At 40.0% G+C, this 23,225-nt stretch overlaps 1 protein-coding gene across 1 annotated transcript in view; it reads right to left on the reverse strand.

Annotated features, from left to right (window-relative positions):
* Positions 1 to 23,225, reverse strand: part of RAB31 (RAB31, member RAS oncogene family) — a 161,292-nt gene that overhangs the window by 32,839 nt on the left and 105,228 nt on the right. Inside the window, exons 5-6 of the mRNA XM_077778265.1 lie at positions 11,687 to 11,758; positions 10,484 to 10,590 (exon numbers count right to left, since the gene is read on the reverse strand). Of these exons, the coding sequence (XP_077634391.1) occupies positions 10,484 to 10,590; positions 11,687 to 11,758 (179 nt within the window). The remainder of the gene's footprint in view (positions 1 to 10,483; positions 10,591 to 11,686; positions 11,759 to 23,225) is intronic.

Raw genomic sequence — 23,225 nt, forward strand, 5'->3', positions numbered from 1 at the left:
AATCATATATAATTAATATAATATAATATAATATAATATGTAATATATATGTGATATGTTATATGCATATATGGTATGCATATATGGTATATGTACATATATATCTACATATATACCACTGCTCCAACACTTACTCATTATTTCTATCTAAATCAACCTTTTGTTCAATAATTTTTTGATGTAATTGTAGATTCACCTGCAGTTATAAGAAATAGACTCCTTGTATACTTTGTCCAGGTTCAAATTGTAACATTTTGCAAAACTGTAGTATAATATCACAAATAGGATAGTGATATTGATACACTCTGTCTTACTCAGATTTTCCCAGTTTTACTAGTACTCATTTGTGTGTGTGTGTGTGTGTGTTAAGCTCTACATTTAAAAAAAAATTTATGTTTATTTATTTTTGAGAGAGACAGACAGAGTGCGAGCAGGGGAGGAGCAGAGAGAGAGGGAGACACAGAATCTGAAGCAGGATCCAGGCTCCCAGCTGTCAGCACAGAGCCCGACACAGGGGTCAAACCCAGGCTTAACCAACTGAACCTCCCAAGCACCCTATAAGCTCTATACAATTTTAACTGCTGTGTAGGTTCGTGTGTCCACCACTGCAGAGGAGACACCAAATGGTTCCAACATCACAAGGATCCCTCGTGTTGCCTTTTTACAGCCACACTCACTTTCCTCCCCATCCCCTGCCCACCATATCACCCCTAGCCATGACCCTTGGCAACCACTAATATGTCTTCTTCTTCTTTTTTTTTAAGTTTACTAAGTCATTTTGAGGAAGAGGTAGCACAAGTGGGGGAGCAGCAGAGAGAAAGGGAGAGAGAGAGAATCCCAGGAGGCTACACACTACCCGTGCAGAGCTCCAGGCGCAGCTAGAACTCACAAAACTGCAAGATCATGACCGGAGCCGAAACCAAAGTCAGATGCTTAACTGACTGAGTCACCCAGGCACCCCTGCTAACATGTCCCCTACTTCTAAAATGTTTTCATCTCAAATGAAATATATAAATGAAATATTACACTACAAAATCTCTGAGATCAGCTTTATTCACTCAGCAAAATCTCTCTGGAGGCTCATCCAGGTTGCCTGTACCTTTTAACTGCTGCATACAATTCCATGACATGGAAGCACCACATTGTGCTGAGTCATTCACCTTTCAAAGAATATCTGGGCTAATTCCAGTTTTGGGCCTATATATATATATATTTTTTTTTTTTGAAGCTTCAATGAATATTCATGTGTAGGCTTTGTGTGAATGTAAGTTTTCATTTTTCTGGAATAAGTGCCCAAAGTATGATTGCTGTGCATATGTAATTGCATATTTAGTTTTAAAAGAAACTGCCAAACTGTTTTTCCAGAATGTACCATTTTACATGCACACCAGCAACATACGAGCGCTCCAGTGTTTCCACATCCTTGCTAGCAATATGTGTTATCACTCTTTTATTTTGCCAATTCCGACAGGTCTGCTAATGATGCTGAGCACCTTTTCATGCCCATGCTTACCATCTTGATACTCTCTCAGGTGAAATGTACTCTACCCATTTTCAAATTCATTTTTTTTTAATTGTTAAGTTTAAGCATGGAATGCCTTGGGCTTATACCAATGGGTTAACAAGGCATAAAGAATTAGAAAGCCATAGGATGAACACACCCAAGTTTGGGTAAAACAAGATTAGGTAAATGGGGCAAATGGCCCCCAGTATAGGACAAATGGGGCGAAGGAACCTCAGTATAGGACAGAGGCATAGGACAATAGCAGAAAGCTGCTTTCACAGGAAGGAAGGACCGAGTTAGGTAAACAGGAAAATAGGGCTATAGACCGCAGCAGGGCAAAGTTGCCTAAAGCGGAGCTAATTAGCAAAAGATGCCTTGCTGACCCTGAGGTAGCATGCTCTGTCTTTCTTGTCCCCTAGGCCAGTTTAGGTAAACAGAAGTGGGGCCTCATATTTGCTGTAAACAACCTTACTCAGCACCAAAATCTTGTCTTGTATTGACCCAAACCCCTAACACCGCACACCTCCAAAACCCCCTTCTCCCCATGCCCATGAGTTAATGTTTATGGTTTCATTGTCTCTCTGTGCATGCCTATCATGCTTGTAAGCCTTCTGATCCTAATAAAGATGGAGCAAGGACTCTCACTCAGGGCTCATCTCCCCCCCCCCTTCCCCCCGGGACATTAGCCTCTCTCACATTTTTAATCCTGAGTCCCACTCTCTTGCTGGACAAGAGAGAACTCGAGACCCAGAGTCTACGACATTTAATTCCTAATCCTTTGTCAGATATACAGTTTGCAGATAATTTTTCCCAGTCTGCAGCTTGCTTTCATCCTCTTCACGTGAGCTTTCATGAAATAAATGTTTTAATTTTGATGAGGTCCAATTTACCAAGTTTTCCTTATATGGAGGGAACTTTTGCTGTCAAGTCTCACAACTTTTTACTGAGTGACAGATCCTCAAGACTTTCTCTTAGGAATTTTTCCAAAATTTTTCTAGTTTTACTTTCTACATGAAACTGTAGGATTCATTTCAGAGTAATTAGTACATATGGTGTGAGGTTGGCTTGCAGCTTCCCCTCCACTATGGATATCCAGTTACTCTAGCACCATTTATTGAAAAGGCTATCCTTCCTCCACTGAATTACTTTTGCATCTTTGTCAACAATCAGTTGAGCATATTTGCACGGATTTATTGCTGGGCTCTCTATTCTGTTTCATCGATCTGTTTGTACATCCTCTGCCAACAGCATACTGTCTTGATTTCTGTAGGTATACAGTAAGCCTTAATAGAGAAGAGTGATTTCTTCTACTATATTGTTCTTTGTCAATATCATTTTAGCTTTTCTAATGCCTGTGACTTTCCATATAAATTCTAGGATAAACTGGTTTATGTTTACAAAAAAGACCCTTGTTAAAACCTTCATAGGGACGCCACTGAACCTATAGATTGATCAATTTATGGAGAACTGACATCTATACTATATTGAGACTTCCAACTCATGAACACAGTATGTCTCTCCATTTATTCAAGACTTGTTTGGTTTCTTTCATAAGCATTTTATAATATGCAGCATATAGGTCCCATACATGTTTCATTAAGTAGATATCTAAGTATTTCATTTTCTTTGCACCAACTGTAAAGAGTTTGTGTGGTTTCTAAAATTTTTTAATGTTTAATTATTTTTGGGAGACAGATAGACAGAGTGCAAGCAGGGAAGGGGCAGAAAGAGAGGGAGACACAGAATCTGAAGCAGGCTCTAAGGTCCAAGCTGTTAGCACAGAGCCCGATGCAGGGCTTTGAACCCACGAAGCATGGGATCATAACCTGGGCCAAAGTTGGACGCTTAAGTGACTGAGCCACCCAGGAGCCCCAAGTGTATGTCTTTAACTTTAGTTTCTGCATATTCATTTTTAGATACAGAAATATAATTGATTTTTTGGTGTATTTTTTATACCCTGAAATTTTGTTGAACCAGTTATTAGTTTTAAGAATTTTTTTGGGTATATCCCTTTGGAGTTTCCATGTAGACAATCATGTCATGTACATAAATCAATTTTTTTAAACATTTTATAAAACAATTTATATCACTCTCACAAATGGAACACTAGCATCACTTGTCATAAAAATGTAATTCTAAAAAATAAATACAATAAAGACAAAATGTAATTAAATTCCAGCTAAATACAGTTGTCTGCAGAGGCCTTCAACCTTAAGCCTGCATGCTTGCTCTCTCTCTCTCTAAGAGGGAATAGCAAATATAAAAATAGGTGTTGAAAACTTATTAGCCTCAATCTCACAAGGAACATTCTCTAGGATAGACCATACACCAAGCCATACAATAATCCTCAATACATTTAAAATAATTCAGGGGCGCCTGGGTGGCTCAGGCGGTTAAGCATCCGACTTCAACTCAGGTCATGATCTCGTGGTTCGTGGGTTCGAGGGCTCTGTACTGACAAGCCAGCTCAGAGCCTAGAGCCTGTTTCAGATTCTGTGTCTCCCTCTCTCTCTGACCCTCCCCTGTTCATGCTGTCTCTCTCTCACACAGAAATAAATAAAAACTTTAAAAAAATTAAAAAATAAAATAATTCAAATCATACAAAGTATGTTTTCAAATTACAATGGAATTAAATTAGAAACCATCAACAGAAATTTGGGAAATTAGGGTGCTTGGGTGGCTCGATCAGTTAAGTGTCCTACTCTTGATTTCAGCTCAGATCATGATCTCACGGCTGGTGAGTTCAAGCTTTGTGTCTGTGCTATTAGCACACAGCCTGTTTGGAATTCTCTCTCTCCCTCTCTCTCAATCTCTGTACCTCTCCAGCTCATGTACACATACTCTCTCTCTCAAAATAAGTAGATAAACTTAAAAAAAAAGAAAGAAAGTTGGGAAATTCACAAATATGTGGAAATTAAACACTACACTACCAAATAAAAATGGGCCTGAAAATAAATTAGAAAATGCTTTGAACTGAATGAAAACAAAAATACAACTTATCAAAACTTATGGGATGCAGCTAAGGCAGTGCTCAGAGGGCAATTCATAGCTGAAAAAATGCCAAAATTAGAAAGGAAGATCTCAAATAAATATGCTAACTTGTACTTTGAAAAACCAGAAGAAAAAGGAGCAAAGTAAACCCAAAGCAAACAGAAGGAAGGAAATAATGAATAGAGGGAAAATAAATGAAACAGAAGAACAATGGAAAGAAGTCAATGAAACTAAATGCTTTTCTTTGAAAAGATCAACAAAACTGACAAACTTTTAGCTGACTGAGCAGGAAATGACGCTAAAATTTCTAAAATCAGGAATGGAAGAGTAGACATTACTACTGACTTCCAGAAATGAAAGGGATTATAAGGGAACACTGCACTACGTAAACAAAAGAGATAACATAAATAAAATGGATAAATTCCTAAAAATACACAAACTACTCTAACTCAAGATATAACAGAAAACCTGAGTATACCTACAGCAAGTAAAGAAATTGGATTGGTAATTAAAATCTTTCCACAAAGAAAAGCCTGAGGCCAGATGGCTTCACTGGTGATTTAATCAAACACTTAAGAATTAACATCAATCTTTCACAAACTCTTCTAGAAAATAGAAAAGAAAAGAACACTTTTCAACTCATTCTACAAATACTACTGCCTTGATATATCAACATCAAACAGAGACTTCACAAAAAACATGAAAACTACAAATATTCTCATGAATACAGACACAAAAATCCTCAACCAAATAAGAGCAAACTGAACCCAGCAGCATATAAAAAGGATTGTATGTCATGGCTAAGTGGAATTGGTCTCAGGAGTGCAGGAGGTTTAACATTCAAAAATCAATTAATGTAATACATTATATTAACAGAATAAAGGACAAAAACCACATGATCACCTGAGAAGATGCAGAAAAAGCATTTCACAAAAATCCAACATTCATTCATAAGAAAAAAAGCCCCAACAAACTAAGAATAAAAGGGAATTTCCCCACGCTGATAAAGAGGATCTACATAATCCTTACCACCAACATCATACTTAATAAGAACAACTAAATGCTTTGCCCCTAAGATCAGGAAGAAGACAATAATGTCCACTCTCACCATTTCTATTCAAATTGTATTGAGGGTCTAGACAGGATAATTGACAGGAAAAAGAAATAAAAGGCATCTAGATTGGAAAAGAATAAGTAAACTGTATTCACAGACAACATAATCTTGTATACAAAACAATGAACATACCATAAACAAAATTAACAAAACAATCCTATTCACAATAGCATCAAGAACAATGAAACACTTAGGAACAAGTATAAGACAGGAAATGCAAAACTTGTACACTGGCAACTATAAGACATAGGTAAAAGAGATTAAAGAAGACCTTAAATAAAATGGAAAGGCATCTCATATTCACAGATCAGGAAACTTAATATTATTAAGATGCCAATAATCCCCACATGGTTCTAAAGATTCAACATGTTCTCTATTAAAATCCCAGTTGCTTTTTCACAGAAATTGAGAAAAGAATCATTTTCACATGGAAATGGGAAAGATCTAGAATAGTCACAAAAGTCAAACCATCTTGAAAGGAGAAAAACTAAACTGGAGGATTTATAAATATTTCAAACTTACAAAACGACAGCAATCAAAATCACACAGCATTAGCATAAGGTATAGATCAACTGAATTGAATCAAGAGCCCAAAATAAGATTTTGCATTTATCATCATCTAATTTTTGACAAAAGTGCCAAAAATAACTCAATGGGAAAAAACTTGTCTTTTTAACAAATAGTGCTGGGAATTAGGTATCCACCCAAAGATTAAGTTGGACCTCCACCCCATAACACACACAATAATCAACTCAAAATAGATAATAGGTATAAATACAAGCTCTAAAATTATAAAATTCTTAAAAGAAAGCATAAGAAAAAAAAGAAGAAAGCATAGGAGTAAATTTTTGTGATCTTAAATAATCAATCACTTGAGCATAAGAGATAAAAGGGAAAAAAATCATAAATTGGATATTAAAATTTTGAACCTCAAGAGACACAATAAAGATTGTAAAGATAACTCACAAAAAGGAAAAATATATTTGCAAATCATGTATCTGATAAGGGACTTGTATTCAGGATACATAAAGAACTCACATAACTCAGTATCAAAATAAAAAACTCAATTAAAAATTGGGCAGAGGATTTGAAGAGAGATGTCTCCAAAGAGGATATATAAATGGTCAATAAGCATATGAGAAGATGTTTAATATCATTAGTGTGTAGAAAAATACAAACCTCATTGTCACAGCTTCACACTCACTAGGATGGCAATAATGCAAAGGATAGGTAAAAACAGTGCTGGCTGAGAATGTGGAGAAATGGGAACCTCATACATTGTCCGTAGGCATGTAAAATGGTGCAGCCACTGTAGAAAACCGTTTGGCAGTTCTTCAAATTGTTAAACACAAAGTTTCCATATGACCCAGAAATGTCACTCCTCCAAGTATACCCAAGAGAAATGAAAACATATGTCCACACAGAATCTCTCCATGATGTTTCCAGCAGCACTTTTTAAAGTAGCAAATGGAGCGCCTGGGTGGCTCAGTTACTTGAGCAACCTACTCTTGATTTCCACTAGGGTCATGATCTCACGGTTTGTGGGATCGAGCCCTCTGGGTCCGGTTCTGTGCTGATAGTGTGGAGCCTGCTTGGGATTCTCCCTGTCTCTCTGCCTCTCCCCTGCTTGTGCCTGCTCTCTCACTCTCTATCTCAAAATAAAGTAAATAAATAAATAAATGAAGTAGCCAAAAAGTGAAAACAACCTAAATTTCAAGTTTCATTCAACTAGTGGATGAAAAAGTAAAATATGTACACCCACACAATGAAATATTATTCAGCCATAAAAATGAATGAAGTGCTAGTGCATGGTACAACACGGATGAATTTCAAAACCATTATGCAAAGTGAAGGGAGCCAGTCACAAAAGACCACATACATGCATGATTCAATTTATAATACAAAATGTCCAGAAAAAGCAAATTTATAAAGACAAGAAAGTACATTAGTGGTTGCCAGGGGCTGGAAAGAGCTGGACCTTGGGAGTGACTGTAAATTGGCATGTTCTTTGTATGGTGATGGAAATGTTCTAAAATTAGATGTGATGATGACTGTACAACCCTATAATTATACAAAAATTTATTGACCTGTACACTAAGAAACAGGTGGATTTTATGGTTTCTAAATTAGTCCAAGGAAATATACTTATAAATAAATTAAACTTTTAAATTATATATTAATAAATATTTAAAAATTAAAAATTTATTAGCATCAATCTAGTTTTCCTCTGTGGCTTAATCCAATGAGTTTTTCTCATTGAAAGTTTGAAAGAGAATTGCAAGGGGAGTCATTTCCTTGCTGCATGATTCCAGTAACAAGTAGCATTTAAGATAACTTTGCGTGTAAAAAAGGTATAATATACTCCACACTTTAAATCACAACCGCAGGATCTTGAAAGTCACTTTCTGACTTCACTGAGGCCAAACTGGAGGAGAAAGGGCCAAACTATCCAGAAACCGGAACTGGTAGGACAGCAGCCCTATGATGTCACCACTGGATGTAGTCCCTGGACGGTCTCCCACTAGGGATGGAAGAGCTATTAGTGAATTCACAGTTGAAAGTGAGATGGATGGATTCTGTTGGGTGGGACATTTTGAAAATTATATATATATATGTATATATGTATATATAGGCTGAATACAAAGAGAATGCCTGCTAAGGAGAATACTGTATCAGTGCATTTTAAAAAGGTAAATTCCTTTCAAAAGGAATGTAAGGTATGTCTTCAGGTCTAAGTAGCCAAGCCAACATGTCACAGATTTATTTTTCTGGCCAGGCTGTACTTTTCTAGGAGCTGCCCCTCTTCAAGACCACCTACCTCCCTACTCTCGTGGTTATGGTGGGAAAAATCATCTTGTACCTCCCAAATCCCCTCTTGGCCACAAACGCCTTGTCATGATATGGGGAGATCTTCCATGCTAAGTTAAACTAGAAACAGAGAGAGTGCCAGAGACTAAATACAGAGGATATCAAATGCCAAAGCCAAAGGCAGCCTTGCTTTTTTACCATGTGGATACCAGCACCTTCCAATAAGTTCCCCTTTTTCGGAAAATAATTTCAGGTGGGACTCAGTTCCATGTCACCAGGAATCCTAACAAATTCCAGTCAACTTGAAATAACTGTCTGCTTAACTTCCAGTCCATCAGTTCTGCCACAATATACAAAGCTTGGTACCATTACAGGTCACTTTTGCTGTAATTCAGTGGTGACAGATGACAGCACCTTCCCTAGCAAATATGGTCTCTNAACAAGCTGTTTTAGGGTCACAGTAAAGAATGGAGAGATCTGAACTAAGTCTGGGCAGTTTAGACATTAGTCCATTCCTCAGAAAAACAAATGATTAAGTGGTGTTTATGGCTGTTATTATAAACCAACCTGATGCAATGTGATACAAAGCGTCTGAAACCCCAAAGAAACAGAACAATTTGTCAATGGCCATGTTAAGAGATTTTACTAGATCTATTTCCATTCTTTATCAAACATTGGGTTAATTGCATTTGGATTAGGAAAACCTGAGGCATGATGGTGTTGTCTTTATGAAGATCAACATCTGAACTGCTGCGTTCAATTAACCAGGGGAATAGAGATGTCACAAATTGGTTATTCCTTTTTTTCTTTTTAAGTAGGCTTCACGCCCAATGTGGAGCTCAATGTGGGGCTTGAACTCATGACCACGAGATCAAGACTTAAGCTGACGTCAGGAGTAGGATGCTTAACTGACTGAGCCACCCAGGCGCCCCTCACTATTCCTTTTTAATTTTTAAAAAAATATTTTTAACATGTATTCATTTTTTTGAGATACAGAGAGTGAGCAGGGGAGGGGCAGAGAGAGAGATGGAGACACAGAATCTGAAGCAGGCTCCAGGCTCCACACTATCAGCACAGAGCCCAATGCGCGGCTCAAACCCATGAACCATGAGATCATGACATAAGCTGAAGTCAGACGCTTAACTGACTGAGCCACCCAGGCGCCCCATCACTATTCCTTTTTATAGCATTTTTATTTAGTAAAAATAGCTGGCTTATCAGGCTCCATAGGGCTATCATCAAATCTCTAGTCCTACAGACTGGGTCCCTGCAAATTTCATTTCAGGTAAAAAAAGGTCAACAATTCAGTGTCTCCGAGGGAAACTAAAGTATTTATATATGATACATCATCTTCAGATCCTAGGACAAACAAGATTATATAGACCCGACTACACCCTTAAGTTAAAGTTAGAACTAAAACAAACGGGGATGCTATTGGAAATGTTAAGAATACTAATTCTCTATACCATGTAAGGGCACCTGGGTGGCTCAGTCAGTTAAGTGTCAGACTTCAACTCAGGTCATGATCTCACGTTTCATGAGTTTGAGCCCTGTGTAAGGCTCTGTGCTGACAGCTCAGAGCCTGGAGCCTGCTTCAGATTCTGTGTGTCTCTCTCTCTGCCCTTCTCCCGCTCATGCTCTGTCTCTCTCTCTCTCTCTCTCTCTCTCTCTCTCTCTCTCTCTCTCAAAAATAAACAAACACTCACAAAAAAGAAAATGTTGCTAAGATGGCAATAGTAGTAATAATGACAATAAATAACAGAAAAGGTAACAACAAAAATAATAAAATTGAGCCCAAAGGCCTCTAAAGTCAGAGATGTAACTGTGCTTTGCAGAGGTTTGGCTTTAATATCCATTCCTAGGTAATCCATCCAATTTGCACTTCCCTATTATTTTCCCTTAATTCTACTCTGGTTGAATAAATACTACATAGACCATCACAGGTGAATGACCACGAATTAAATTATTTTACGGAGAATAGCCTTAACAACACAGGTATGACAGCTTTTTACATGTGGACATTCAGAGGCGGAGGATTTACCAGAAAAATTGTTAATGCATCTTACCTAATGTCTGAGAGATCGCACTTGTTTCCAGCAATAGCCATTACAATGTTTTCTGGACCATGCTCCTTCAGTTCTTTCACCCATTTCTTCAGGGTATGAAATGAATCCTAAACCCAAAGTGTAAATCAATCATTGGAAAGACCCATCAACACAGTATTTCAACCAAGTAGAAATATAAACCCAACCCAATTTAACAGAGGAAAATACTTTCAGGAAATTCATGTACATTAACATCCCACCCCTGTCCTGGCACAAAACTTATTAGCTACGTTACACTTAAATAAACTGTGGAAGTTTCCTTTTCTAAAATTGAAATTTGATGAAGTTAAGAAAGTCATACTAGTAATTTTCTTCTATAAATAACATCAATTGAAAATTATAGCCTTGACTCAGCATGAAAAGGACTAAGCCATTGGACTAGACATGTTCGTGCTTATTTCAGGAAAGAAAAAGAATACACACACACACACACACACACACACACACACACGAGAAAGAGAGAGAGAGAGACAAAGAGAGAGACTGAGAATCCTGATTTCCTTTCTGTCCTTCACTCACAACTGTCCTCCAGCAAACCAGCCAAGGTAAACACCACATCTAGGTAGAAGTGGTCAGGAACTCATGGATGGTAACAGTGATGGATCATTAAATCAGTAGTACTGTGAGCTGAGTCAGCACTCCAGGAGTGGAAAAAGAAAGTCAGCAAACCACTGCAGTTACCTGATGGATATCCTAGATCTTCAATGTGATGACTAAAAATATGGTATACTATATATATGTAAATATACTACACATACATAAACATTATCCTTGACATTTTAAGTAGTGTGATTGAAACCCTAATAGAAAATAAGTATTCCATAATCACAAAACATGCGGAACTTAAACAAATAATTTTCCTCTTCTTCAAAAGTTGACATTCTGGAGAGTGGTACTTGGCAGACATGACTTTGCTTCTATGAGCAGACAGTTAATTTGAAAAATGAATGATCATTGTTATTTACTTAGTTTGGCAGAAAAATTAGAAATGCTTCACTACATACAGGTGAATAAACCCAATAGATGGTATCAATTATCCCTGGCTACCGTATTATAAAATCTCATTCCAGGCTCCCGGCGCGAAAAGCAGTCAAGTCTCTGCTTTGGTCTTTTTAAGACAGAGGATCAACACAAATGGGGTCGTTTTAAAGGGGACATTCTTACCTGTTTGGTAATATCATAGACTATGACAGCTGCAGCGGATCCACGATAGTACATGGGAGCCAGTGAATGAAACTGTTTAAGAACAAGGAAGAGTTTTAGACCAAAGTCAACACATTTCATGCAACTCCAAATTAAAACACAAAATTTTCATTCTACATTATCCCTATTAAGATCCCTGAATTCCCCTTAGAATTTTCCCAGGGTTGATATTAGGCAACAAATTCTCCTCCTCGACTGCACATGTGCTTGTGGCTTATAGACCATGAAATTCACTTTTGGGCAAAGGCCAAAAATACATTTTACTTTAAATGTCACTCTTCTATGAATTTTCTTTTCTCCACTGCTCATCACTTATCTGATACGACTGACCTGGGGGCAATCTCATTAGAATGATAGAGTGGTAAGAAAAAGATGCTTGCCAAGGGGAAGACGAGAAGAGACTGGCACAGATCACAAAACCCTCACTGAGTCTTTAATGAGGAACACTGAGCAAGGATGCTTCCCCAACCTGCTCTCAGCCATCCCTCAAATGAAGTGACACAGATGAGCTCCAATCCAAAGTGTGAGCAAATCAGGTCCCATTGGTCACTAGACTCCTTTACCCCTAAACAGGATGGATAATCATGCTGAGGATATGTACAGAATCTATATATATCATTTGAAGAATATATCATGGAAAGGTTTTAAAAGCCAGTAAAAAAAAAAAAAAAAAAAAGCTCAATCAAAAAATGGGCAAGAGATATAAATTGCCAGTAAATAGTTTAAAACATTCAGTTATAGTAAAAGAAATGAAAATAAAAGCAATGAAGAGGCATGTATTAACTTATTAAACACTGAAAAGATGTATCATATCCATAGTTGGTGTGGATTTGGTCCGGGGAGGGGGCCACTCTCATATGCTACATGGGAATATATTTTAAGATTTTATAAAAAGACACTCAATATCACTAGTCATCAGGGAAATGCAAATCGAAATCACAATGAGATATCACACCTGTTACAATGGCTGTTATAAAAGAAAAAAGGCGGGGGGGGGGGGGGGNAGTGTCCATACTGGTTTAGGCTGAGGTCATGATCTCAGGGTCGTGGGATTAAGCCCTGCGTTGGGCTCCGTGCTGAGTGTAGAGCTTGCTTAGGATTCTCTCTCTTTTCCTCTGTCCCTCCCCTACTCATGTGTGCACACACTCTATTAAAAAAAAAAAAAAAGATAACAAGTGTTAGTGAGGATGCAGAGAAAAGGGAAAAGGGAACCCTGCTGAGGCACTGCTGGGAATGTAAACTGGTGCAGCCACTGTAGAAAACAATGTGCAGGGCCCACCAAAAAAAGACAACTATATGATCCAGCAATTCTTCTTTTGGGTACATACGTAAAGGAAATCTCTTCAATACCTTGAAGAGATCTGCACTCCCATGTTCATTGAAACATTGTTTACAATGGACAAGACATGGAAACAACCTAAGTGTCTACTGACAAATGATTAAAGAAAGAAAATGTGGTGTATGTATATACACAATGGAATATTACCCAGGCTTAACAAAGGAAATCCTGCCATTTGCCAACAACATGATTGAATCTAAAAGATATTATGCCAAATGAAATAAGCCGAAAGATGCAGAAAGAAAAAAACTCCTTAATCTCACTTATACACCGGATCTAAAAAAGTCAAATATATAGAAGCAGACAGTAGAAGGGTGTTGGTTACCAGGAACAGGGAGGGGAGGGAATGGGGAGATGTTGGTGAAAGGTTACAAAGCTGCAGTTACATGGGATGAAGAAGTTGTAGAGATAGAATGCACAGCCTGATGGCTACAGCTAATCATATTGTATTGAATCTGGAAATTTGCCAAGAGAGAAAATTTCAGGTGCTATCATCATTTAAAAAAGGGAAAAGGTAACTATGTGAGAAGATACTTACTTACTCTGACTGTAGTAACAATTTCTATGTATATGTACATCAAACCATCACATTGTACACCTTAAATATATAATTTTTACTTAACAGAGAGATGCTCTCTTTAAAAGCCACTGTTGATAACATATACCAAAAGTTGAAATGGGTATATTGTTTGACCCACCAATTCCACTCATAGGCACGTATACTGGCATGTTCATCACACACACAATGATACTCATCCCTATGTTATACACTGGAGCCAATATTTGAAAACAACCTAATGGTTCATGACACAGAATCCATTAGTGGTATCTGTACATAACAGAATATTCTGCTACCGTTAAAATGATGGTAAGGGTTTTTATTTGTAGGAAAAGGTTACATACTGTTATGGGNAAACAGCCTATGAAGCATATACTATGCTTTAGAATAAAATGGGAGGGGGTGTGTCTATGTCGACAGCTATAACAATGTTTCTCAAAATGTTAGCTGTGGGGTTTCTAGTGATTTGCACATTTTTCTCACAAGAGTCTGTATAGCATAAATGTTTACAATGATTTTGTTAAATAGGTTTTTAAGTTGAAAAGAAAAAGCAACCATTTTTATTGGAGAGTAGGATAAGGCGCAGGAGGGAAGGAGGGATGGACAGCTCCTGACGCTTTTCCAGCAAACAACAAAACCATCTTGCTCATTCATGTTTGTTTCCCACATAATACTTATCACTGAATAAAGACTTGCCAAACTGAAATGATCCTATTTGGAGATTCGAAGCACATCGGTTCCTGAGGGTTCCCTGTTAAGGCACTATAGAAGGCTAGGGCAGCACTCTTCAGAGTGTGGAAGGAAGCAGGTTCTTTCTCAACTCCCCGGCCTTTGTGCAAGCCTCCTCCACAGAAGTAGCCTTGGGGCCTCTGTGGTTTTCAGGAAAGGGAACGGGTTGGATGGAGCTCAGGATGCACCCAGGAGTTCCCAGCTGATGGGCCCTGGCCAGGAGCCAGGAGCCCGTGGAGGACAGTGGGCCATTTACCACGCGTGCCTTTCATATTCAGTACCCAACACTGTGTGTTGTAATTGTTAGGCATCACTAAATCTATTTTTAATCTGTCCTTTGGCAATCCACTCCACGTGTAGAAAATCAAATCAGGATTCCTGCCCAAAGGGAGGAAAAAGCAATGTATTTCTGAAACATTCCTGCTTTGCTAAGGGCAAGGAATGCATGTAAAGTGTCCTTTTAGCCCAATTATATAGAATGCACATTTTGTCAATATATCTTCCATAATAAGAAAGGTCCACTTAAACACACCATGTAGGTACAAAATTTGTATCTCAAAAATCAAGATACTTGTGGACTCAAGCACAAAGAGGAGCAAATTGTGGATATCTTCTTAAGACAGAGTTCATTTTCAGCTACAATACTATGAACTGAATCTAAAATGGTGCACTGGTGTGTAGGTCTCATGAATTATTGAATAGATCTTTGTATATAATGCATTACTTGTTCTTTCCTTCCTCCAAATGGAATCATTTTGAAATAAATCTGTTGGTGAAGCCACTTAAATGACTTTATTGCCGGGGACTTGGGGGTTTTAATGAGTTAAAAGTTCAAGTCTCAGTTCCAAAGCCCAATAATGCATTGACCAACGGATAATATTTGTGGAGGACAAACCTATAAATCACTTCTAGCCTACAATGTGTATACTCTTCCCCATACAAATATAAAAACAAAAACACCACAATTGGCTTCAATACTCGACATGACATAACTCATTTCTGAAGAGTCTGAATTAAGACTGATAAAAACACTCACATAAAAGGTTCTTGCAGAAACAGTTTCCCAGTCACAGGAGGTTGATATAATTTTTAAATCTCACCTTGAAAGGTTCTTTGAAAATGAGCATGACAGAAGCCAATTCAAAATCCCTTCTTTCCTAATTATCCAACAAAGTATCTAGAATGCCAAATTAAAGTGCTCAGGTAACTCTCAAGTGACATTTTAGTTATTTAGAAGAAGCATGGGGAATTATGAAAAGCCAATCTGACTCTCAAAAGAAATGGGTGTGTATGTCCTTAGCGTGTGTGACTGTGTGTTTTTTAATTGTCACATGTCTACAGAAGGGAAGGGAACGGTCTTCTTCAAGCTTCTCAGACTTAACTTTTACAGATGCATGCTAACCTTGCCCCCACTTTCAGTAATTGGGAGAAGGATAAAGTGGGCATAATCTTTCTGGAAAACAAGTAGACAATGAACATCAAGAGTCTTGAAAACGTTCATACACTGATTCAACAATTGCACTTCGGAAGGGAATGATCAGAGATGGTCACAAAGTAACCAAAATTCACTCCAGAATCATCAGTAATGCTGAAAAATTGGAAGCAATGTCAATGTCTAATGATCAGGGACCAGAAATGTAAATTTGGCTTAGCCACACAATGGACTAATGGGCAGCAGGGAGGCAATGAAATTCACCTTTCTGAAAAATAGGAGGTGTCATAAGTGGCAAGATGAAGCAGTCTAGTACTTGCCCGGGGTCTTCTGAAGAACCCTGGGCCCATGAGGTGCTTTATGGAAAAAAAGCTTTCTTGGCCAACGTTGTAGGTAATAACGCTCCCCTGGAGGTTTACAAAGTATTATTAGTGTGTGAGAAGCTCTGAAAATTAGTATAGTCCAGAAACCTATTTGTTTTGGTTCTAACTCAGAATTCTCAATTTATTTTTTACCTTGAATTTTCAAGTATTATTTTTTAACACCAAGTATGCTCAGAACCCACCTTAAGGGCAAAGTACGAAGAGATCTAGACTCAAAGGGACTCTAGACATCCATGCCTAGCTCTGTTCTGGTTTCTGTATTCTGTAAAATGTGGGTAGCAGTGGGGGGTCGGGTGGCGGTGGTGATAACTAAGAGGTTTCCAGCTCTGCGATGACACTCATGGCCAAGGTAAGACAGACTCTGGAGGAAACCTCTTTCCTTTGCCCTGCTCTTGATTCTCCCAAGTGCTTTACCTACAACACAAATCTCCTTTCTTCCCATCCCACACCGCCCTGTACGTGTGCTCATTCCCACACCACTCAGCACACCGTGGAAAGTATTATTCCAGGAAATATCCAAATCCTCCAGACCACCCAGTCTGCTTCAGGCAAAATTCCTTAAATGCAGGTTTGTGGCATCATAAATTCCATAGCAGCAAAAATCGTGCGTGTCAAGAACGAGCAGTAGTGGAAAATACATGAAATTTCCAAACAAGGACAAGTTCCAGCTGGGCTCTGCCTCCCCAGATGAGAATTACACAAGCCAGAACGCTCTGGCATCAGGTCCAGGAACTTGTAGGGATTGGTTATGTGTTACAATGTTCAGAGAACACTGTCCCTGGTGAGTGGCTTCAATGTGGCCTGGGAGCCAATGCTGGTCTGTCTCTGGTGCCAGCACACAGACAGAAATTCTCACCATCCCACAGAACCCTGAGGCTATGGGCAGTCAAAGGCAGAAGCCAAAACATATCCCGTGGTTCATTAGGATTCAAACAAAGAGGGAAGTGGTAGAGGAAAATTCTTGACATTCCCAACATTCCCAGCTGGCAAAAGCTGAATGGAAAAACCATCACTGAATGTTCTTTGTGTGCCATTCAGAAGAATGTTTCTAATTTTTACACAGACCCTCTCTCTCCACAGAAAAGCAGAGGCCTATTTAATATGCCCACTCAGATGTCCTAAAACTCATTAGTAGGTAAAGTTGAAAAGAAAAAGGGCTTGGAAACTATATGGCAGACTATTAACAATAGTCATTTCTGAATATTGCCATTAGCAGACCACCACTTGTTTTAATATGTCCAGATTATTTTTTAAAATTTTAACAGGTTACATTACTTTTACAATGAAAAGGGATTTTTTTCCTCCCCTTCTTTCTTCTTTCTTTCAGTTTGCCAATTAAAGTCAAAGAGCAACCTCAGCATTAAGGTATCAAAGTATTGAAGCCCAAGTATCAGGAGGAAGCTAGATTTTAGAGGTAACCTGACCTCCATGTGACTCCTTTTTGACGAGGTATGGTGCAAACCTTCTTTAGTAGAAAATGATACAACCCAAATCAACACATGGTTCCACGAAAAAAGGTGTTGGTGGGGAGGGCATGGATACCTGTCTTGTAAAAGACAAGTTAATGAACTGGTGTATTCTGATCTTTAGAACAATGTATGAGACAGAAGTCAAGATTCTGAAACGATGCAGAAATACATTTTTTTGCACCGATGTAATACCCAACTGCAGAGAACCTCAGCTCTAATTCCCGTCTGTTGGCAAGCCAATGGAATTTCCTCAAAGTCCAGAACTCTGCCCCACCCTGTCCCTAGGTTATCTGTGTTTCTCATCACACAGAGTCACCATTCATTTGAAGGAAATGCCATGAAGGTTGGTCATGGCTCTCCCTCTCTCTACTCTGCTCAGGTTGCTTTGGTCTCTCCCATCTGTGTGTAGCCCTCCTGTTCACAGCAAATACCCCATCTTCGAGAAGTCTCCCTGGAGAATGCGACAGCAAGCAAACATCACCTGGGATTATGCCCAGAGCAGGAGACTGTGCTCTGTGAGCCCCACAGCGGGGCCTAACCAGTGCTCCCCACAGTGGTGCCTGCCCTGCAGCTCTGCCACCAGGGTGCCCACAGGAAAGCCTATGTTGCTGGGCACCCTTGAGGGGCTTACCGAGTCTATGACAGCACCCTGCTAGAAAGGGTTTGGAATCACACACTTGCAGGTGTGTGGCTTCATTCACCCCCAAAGCACCAGGCACCCAGGGTTCTGCGCTGTGTTCACTGAGTCAGTCTGAATGCATCTTTCCTGGACTATCTGGAAGTTTCCATTACAGCATTTAGATACTGCGGTGGCCTCCACGCTGGCCACACAGCAGCCAGAGGGATCCTGTTTTTAACTTCTGAGTTATGTTATTTACACATACCATTGAATCTATTTTTAATTTTTTAATTGTGGAAATTTTCAAACATACGCACGAGAGATGGTACAATGAGCTTCCATGCTCTCATCCCCTAGCCTCAAGATCACCCCGAACACATGGCCGCGGGCATGTTTCTACTTCCCTTCCTTCTCCACCCCCGCTGCTAAAATCTTCTGAAGCAAATACCTGACGTCATATTATTTTAACTGTAAAGCAGTTGACTTTTTTCTTCAAAGTCAAACTGTGTCACTTTTCAAAATCCTTCCAATTTACTAAACATAAAACCCAAACTCTGTCCTATGGTATCACTAGGACACTAGGCTGGTCTCTCCCCCAAGCCCCCTCTCTAGACCCTGGCCTCCTCCCGCTCCCTGAACATGCAGCCACATGGAGCCCTCAAGGTTATCTCACATGCCTTCCCCAGCCTGGATCCTCCTCCACTGGACATCCTCACTCCCTCACTTCATTCACCTTTTTCAACAGCCACCTCCTGTGCGACCCTTCCCCAACCCCCTATCTGGGCCATAACAGGGACTCAACAAATATGTAACGCTGGAACACATGTGATGGGTCCATAGCCCTGTGAAGGTAAGTTCACTGGATAAGACTGTTCCCATTATACAGATGAGAAAATAGACTCAGAATGGTTACATCAATGGCCCACAGGCACACAGCTGTTCAATGGTGCGACCAGACCTTGAACACAGTCTTCTGACTCCAAATTCTATGCTCTTTCTATTTCCCAGTTGCTTCTCTGCAATGAAATGTTGCTTAAGTTGATATAATGCAGATTATGGGCTTACACGAAACATATTCACTCATTCAACAAGTGTCTATTGAATACGTGGCACATGACAGGGCAGCAATGGGGAAACAGGAGTGGGCAGATAGAATTAGAGACCCCAAAGATATCCACATCCTAATCCCGATGACCGGTAAATATGTTATGGTACATAGCAATGGGGCCTTAAGATTGCTAATGGAATTAAGGTTGCTGACCAGCTGGCCTTGAGATGGAAAGACTGTCCTCCATTATACAGTGTCCAATGTCATCCTAAAGGTCCTTACAATTGGCAGAGGAAGGCAAAGAGGGTCAGAGAGCATGGAAGATGTTCTGCTGCTGACCTTGAAGACGGAGGGAGGGGCCACACACCAAGGAATGCAGCAGCCTCTGAAAAAGGCCAGGAACAGATTCTTCCCCAAGCTTCCAGAAAGGTACACAGCCCTGCCTATGCCTTGGTATTGGCCCAGTGAGACCCTTCTCGACTTCTGACTTTCCGAACCGTGACCAAGTAAGCTTGTGCTGTTTTGAGCTACCAAATGGGTGGTAGTCTGTTACAGCGGCCAGAGTAAACAAACAGAGAAAGTGAAGGAGAAGGGTGGAGTCAGGCCCACCTTCAAAGGGGCTGCTCTGGATTTAAATGTCTCCAAACAGCCAGCTCAGTGTTCTAAGCACACTCCAGCTATTCTGGCTTAGACACATCCTCCTGGCCTTCAGGAGTACCCTCCTTTGTTATTAAATGAAGTCCACGTGCCTAATTTCCTTGTCAAGAATGGCATTCACAGGCTTCACAGACCCTTCGGTTCGTATTTTGACCAGATTGGGGAAATTAGGTGCACAAAAAAGGTAAATAGGGAGGGGAGGCAGGGAGGAGAAGGTGAGGAGGGATGAGGGATAGGAAAGAGGAGAAAAACACAACCAGATACAGTGCTTCTTAGATTCGTAATAAGCGCAACCCCAGCCCCGGGACACCTGTCTCCCGCGTGCTGCCTGCAGTCCTGGCCCTCTGACCGGAGGAGCACGGAAACTGGCCTCAGTCCAGGAGGCACAGACAATGCTTCATAATTAGAAGCTATTTAGGGTGCCCCGGACTAAAACACACTCTAGTAAAATGTCGTTGTCCAATTTGTGAAGCAACTTCATCTAGCAGTCTCCGTCCCTCGCAGAACCGGTCCCCACGGAGGGGGCAGGGCGTGCAGCCCTGTAGGCCCAGAGAGGAGGGGGAGACACCCACTGGGGAACAATGAACAACAGTGGGGTTTATTGTGACAGAGAAGAGTGCAGAAGGGGCAAGGGACCGGGGTACTTGCAGGCAGAGGCAGCTCATCCTTGCTTTTTGAGATCAACGTTATGTTTGAGCCTCTCCTCGCTGAGCTTCCTGTCTGTCCACTTCCCGCTTCCGGTCCCTCACTTCCGGCTTTCCCATCGCAATGGCTGAGGACAGAAGTACTTGGAGAGTTGCCCTCAGGACTTACTGCGTTTATTTTAATATATGGACATACCTTTCCTCTTTCCTTCCCGCCAGTGGCATTCTGTACCCAAATTCCTCATTTCCTAAATGACACCAACACCCCCAAACGGGAACCAGATATGCCGGCAGGGGCGGCTCTCGCGCTGCCCACACCGATGCCCTCAGACGCCCCTCCTCGAATGCCTCAGTCACACTTGCCTTGGGCAGTTTCTGTCACCAACTTTTATTTATTTAGTTTGAGAGAGAGAGACAAAGAAACCAAGAGAGCGAGTCGGGGAGGGGCACACAGAGGGAGGAAGAGAATCCCAAGTAGGCTCCGCACTATAGTGCAGAGTCCCATGTGGGTCTTAATCCACAAACTGTGAGATCGTGACCTGAGCAGAAACCAAGAGGCAGATGCTCAACCACCTCAGCCACCAGGTGCCCCTCTGTCACCAGTTTTTAAATACCACTGGACCTCTTCAGCCATACCACTTTTAAATAAGGTGATTCCTGAGGTTTCTTCTAAAAGGAGCTGTGGTGGCACAGCCCTATCAGTAGCCCTAACAGTATATGCCTTATTTGCAAACTTCTGGTGTTTCTCCTTATCACATAATCTTCATTTGGTTTTCCTTTGTTATGAGAACAAAGGGTGGAGAGAAGGAATCTTTCCCTTAGAGAAAAGGAATATTTCCCTTATCAGGATCTCAATTTTCACTAATTAAAAGCACTGTTCTCTTATTATAGGTTGGGAAGGAAAGCAAAACCGAGTAATGACCCTCTTCCACTGAAGGTGAATTCCTACGTAAATTGTTCTCTAGTTGGTGCAGGAAAGGTGCAAGAGGGTGAAGCAATTTCCCTCCAGCAATGGGTGAGGAGCAGATTCTGTGTGTGCGCTACTTGCTGGCACCACTTGGAGCTGGGCCTGTATTTCCAGTGGCTGCAGGGCAAGCAGAGGAGAAACAAAGCACATTCTGAGTTTCTAAGAGGCCCCATTCTTCGAGGACTTCCAAAGGTCAAAATTTCCTCTGACTTTAGCTCAGTCCATGAAAAGTGAACCATTTTCTTAACCACAGAGTCCAGGCCCGAAGAAAGAATGACAGAAAGCAAAAAAGTGTCTTTTGATGTTTGTCAAGGCTGAACTTGACCTCAGCTATTTGCCGCCTTCATTCTCTCTTCTTTCTCAGGGACTCACTGAGACCCAGCATTTTGGCCATGGCCCTGCCTGGCTGTGTTTCAGTCTCTGCTCACATTGTCCAATCACCTAACCTTTCCAATTCGCGCTTGCAAAGGTAAGCCAAAGGAGGCAAACAAGCATAATGGCTCAACAGTGCAGCTAAACCAACCATCAGCTCCTAGAGGGCATCAGCGTCACGTTGCCTTTTTCAGGTACCCAAGCTTCCAGGAAAACTTCGGACAGAAGGAACATTAAGATTACATGAAGATTAAACAAATCTGGGCGGTGTAAATATCTTATATTATTTCCTGGCATGCCTGAACTATCTCAAAATTAGAGAAAAAAAAGTTTGCACACTCACTAGGAGAATCACTGTAAGCCTTTGAATCAATGGGTTTCTGCATATCACTTTATCTTAAGTCAGTATGTATTAAGGTAATAATGTCTGGTCCTGGGTTAGATAATAGCACTGAAAAAAACCTAAATCAGCTGCAAATAATATTTTGAAGACAGGTTCTTTCCTTTAAAAAACATAAGTTAGTTAAGTAAAATACATTTCAAATATAATGATAGTTTGTTAAGTTGTAAGTGACAACTTTACAAGTATAACTTTATTTACAGTTCTATATAAACTTGTTATGCATTTTAACATTTCAAAGATTTAGTATTTTATTCAGAATTTTTTCTTTAGGTATCATTTGGAGGTCAAGGCTGCATTTCCAGTTCACAATTAGAAATGAAAAACAGCTTGCAACTTGCTTATCGCTTAGAACTTAAAGGTTTAAGGAGTTGGTAACCCTCAAATTCATCTACAGATTCAACACAATCCCTATCAAAATACAGTTAGGGTTTCTGCAAAAATGTACAAGCTGATCCTAAAATTCCTGTGGAAATGCAAGGGATGTGGAATAGCCAAAATAATCTTGAAAAAGTAGGACTAAGTTGGAGAATTCATGCTTCCTAATTTCAAAACTTGCTAAAAAGCTACAGAAATCAGGGAAATGTGGTACTGGCAGAAGAGTAAAAATTAGATCAAAGAAATAGAATTGAGTCCAGAATTAAACCCTCATATTTGTGGTCAACTCATTATCAACAAAGGTACCAAGAAAACAAACTGGGCAAATAGTATTTTCAATAAATAGTGTTGGGGCAACTGATTTTGTGTGATATCAACATACAAAGAGTGAAGCTGAATCCCTTCCTTATAAGATATGTAAAAATTAACAATAGACGGATCACAGAGCTAAAGGTAAGAGCTATAACTATAGAACTCTTAGAAGAACATACAGGAGTAAATCTT

The sequence above is a fragment of the Crocuta crocuta genome, unplaced genomic scaffold (genome assembly GCF_008692635.1).
Source record: "Crocuta crocuta isolate KB4526 unplaced genomic scaffold, BGI_CrCroc_1.0 scaffold26, whole genome shotgun sequence".
Taxonomy (NCBI): Eukaryota; Metazoa; Chordata; class Mammalia; order Carnivora; family Hyaenidae; genus Crocuta; species Crocuta crocuta.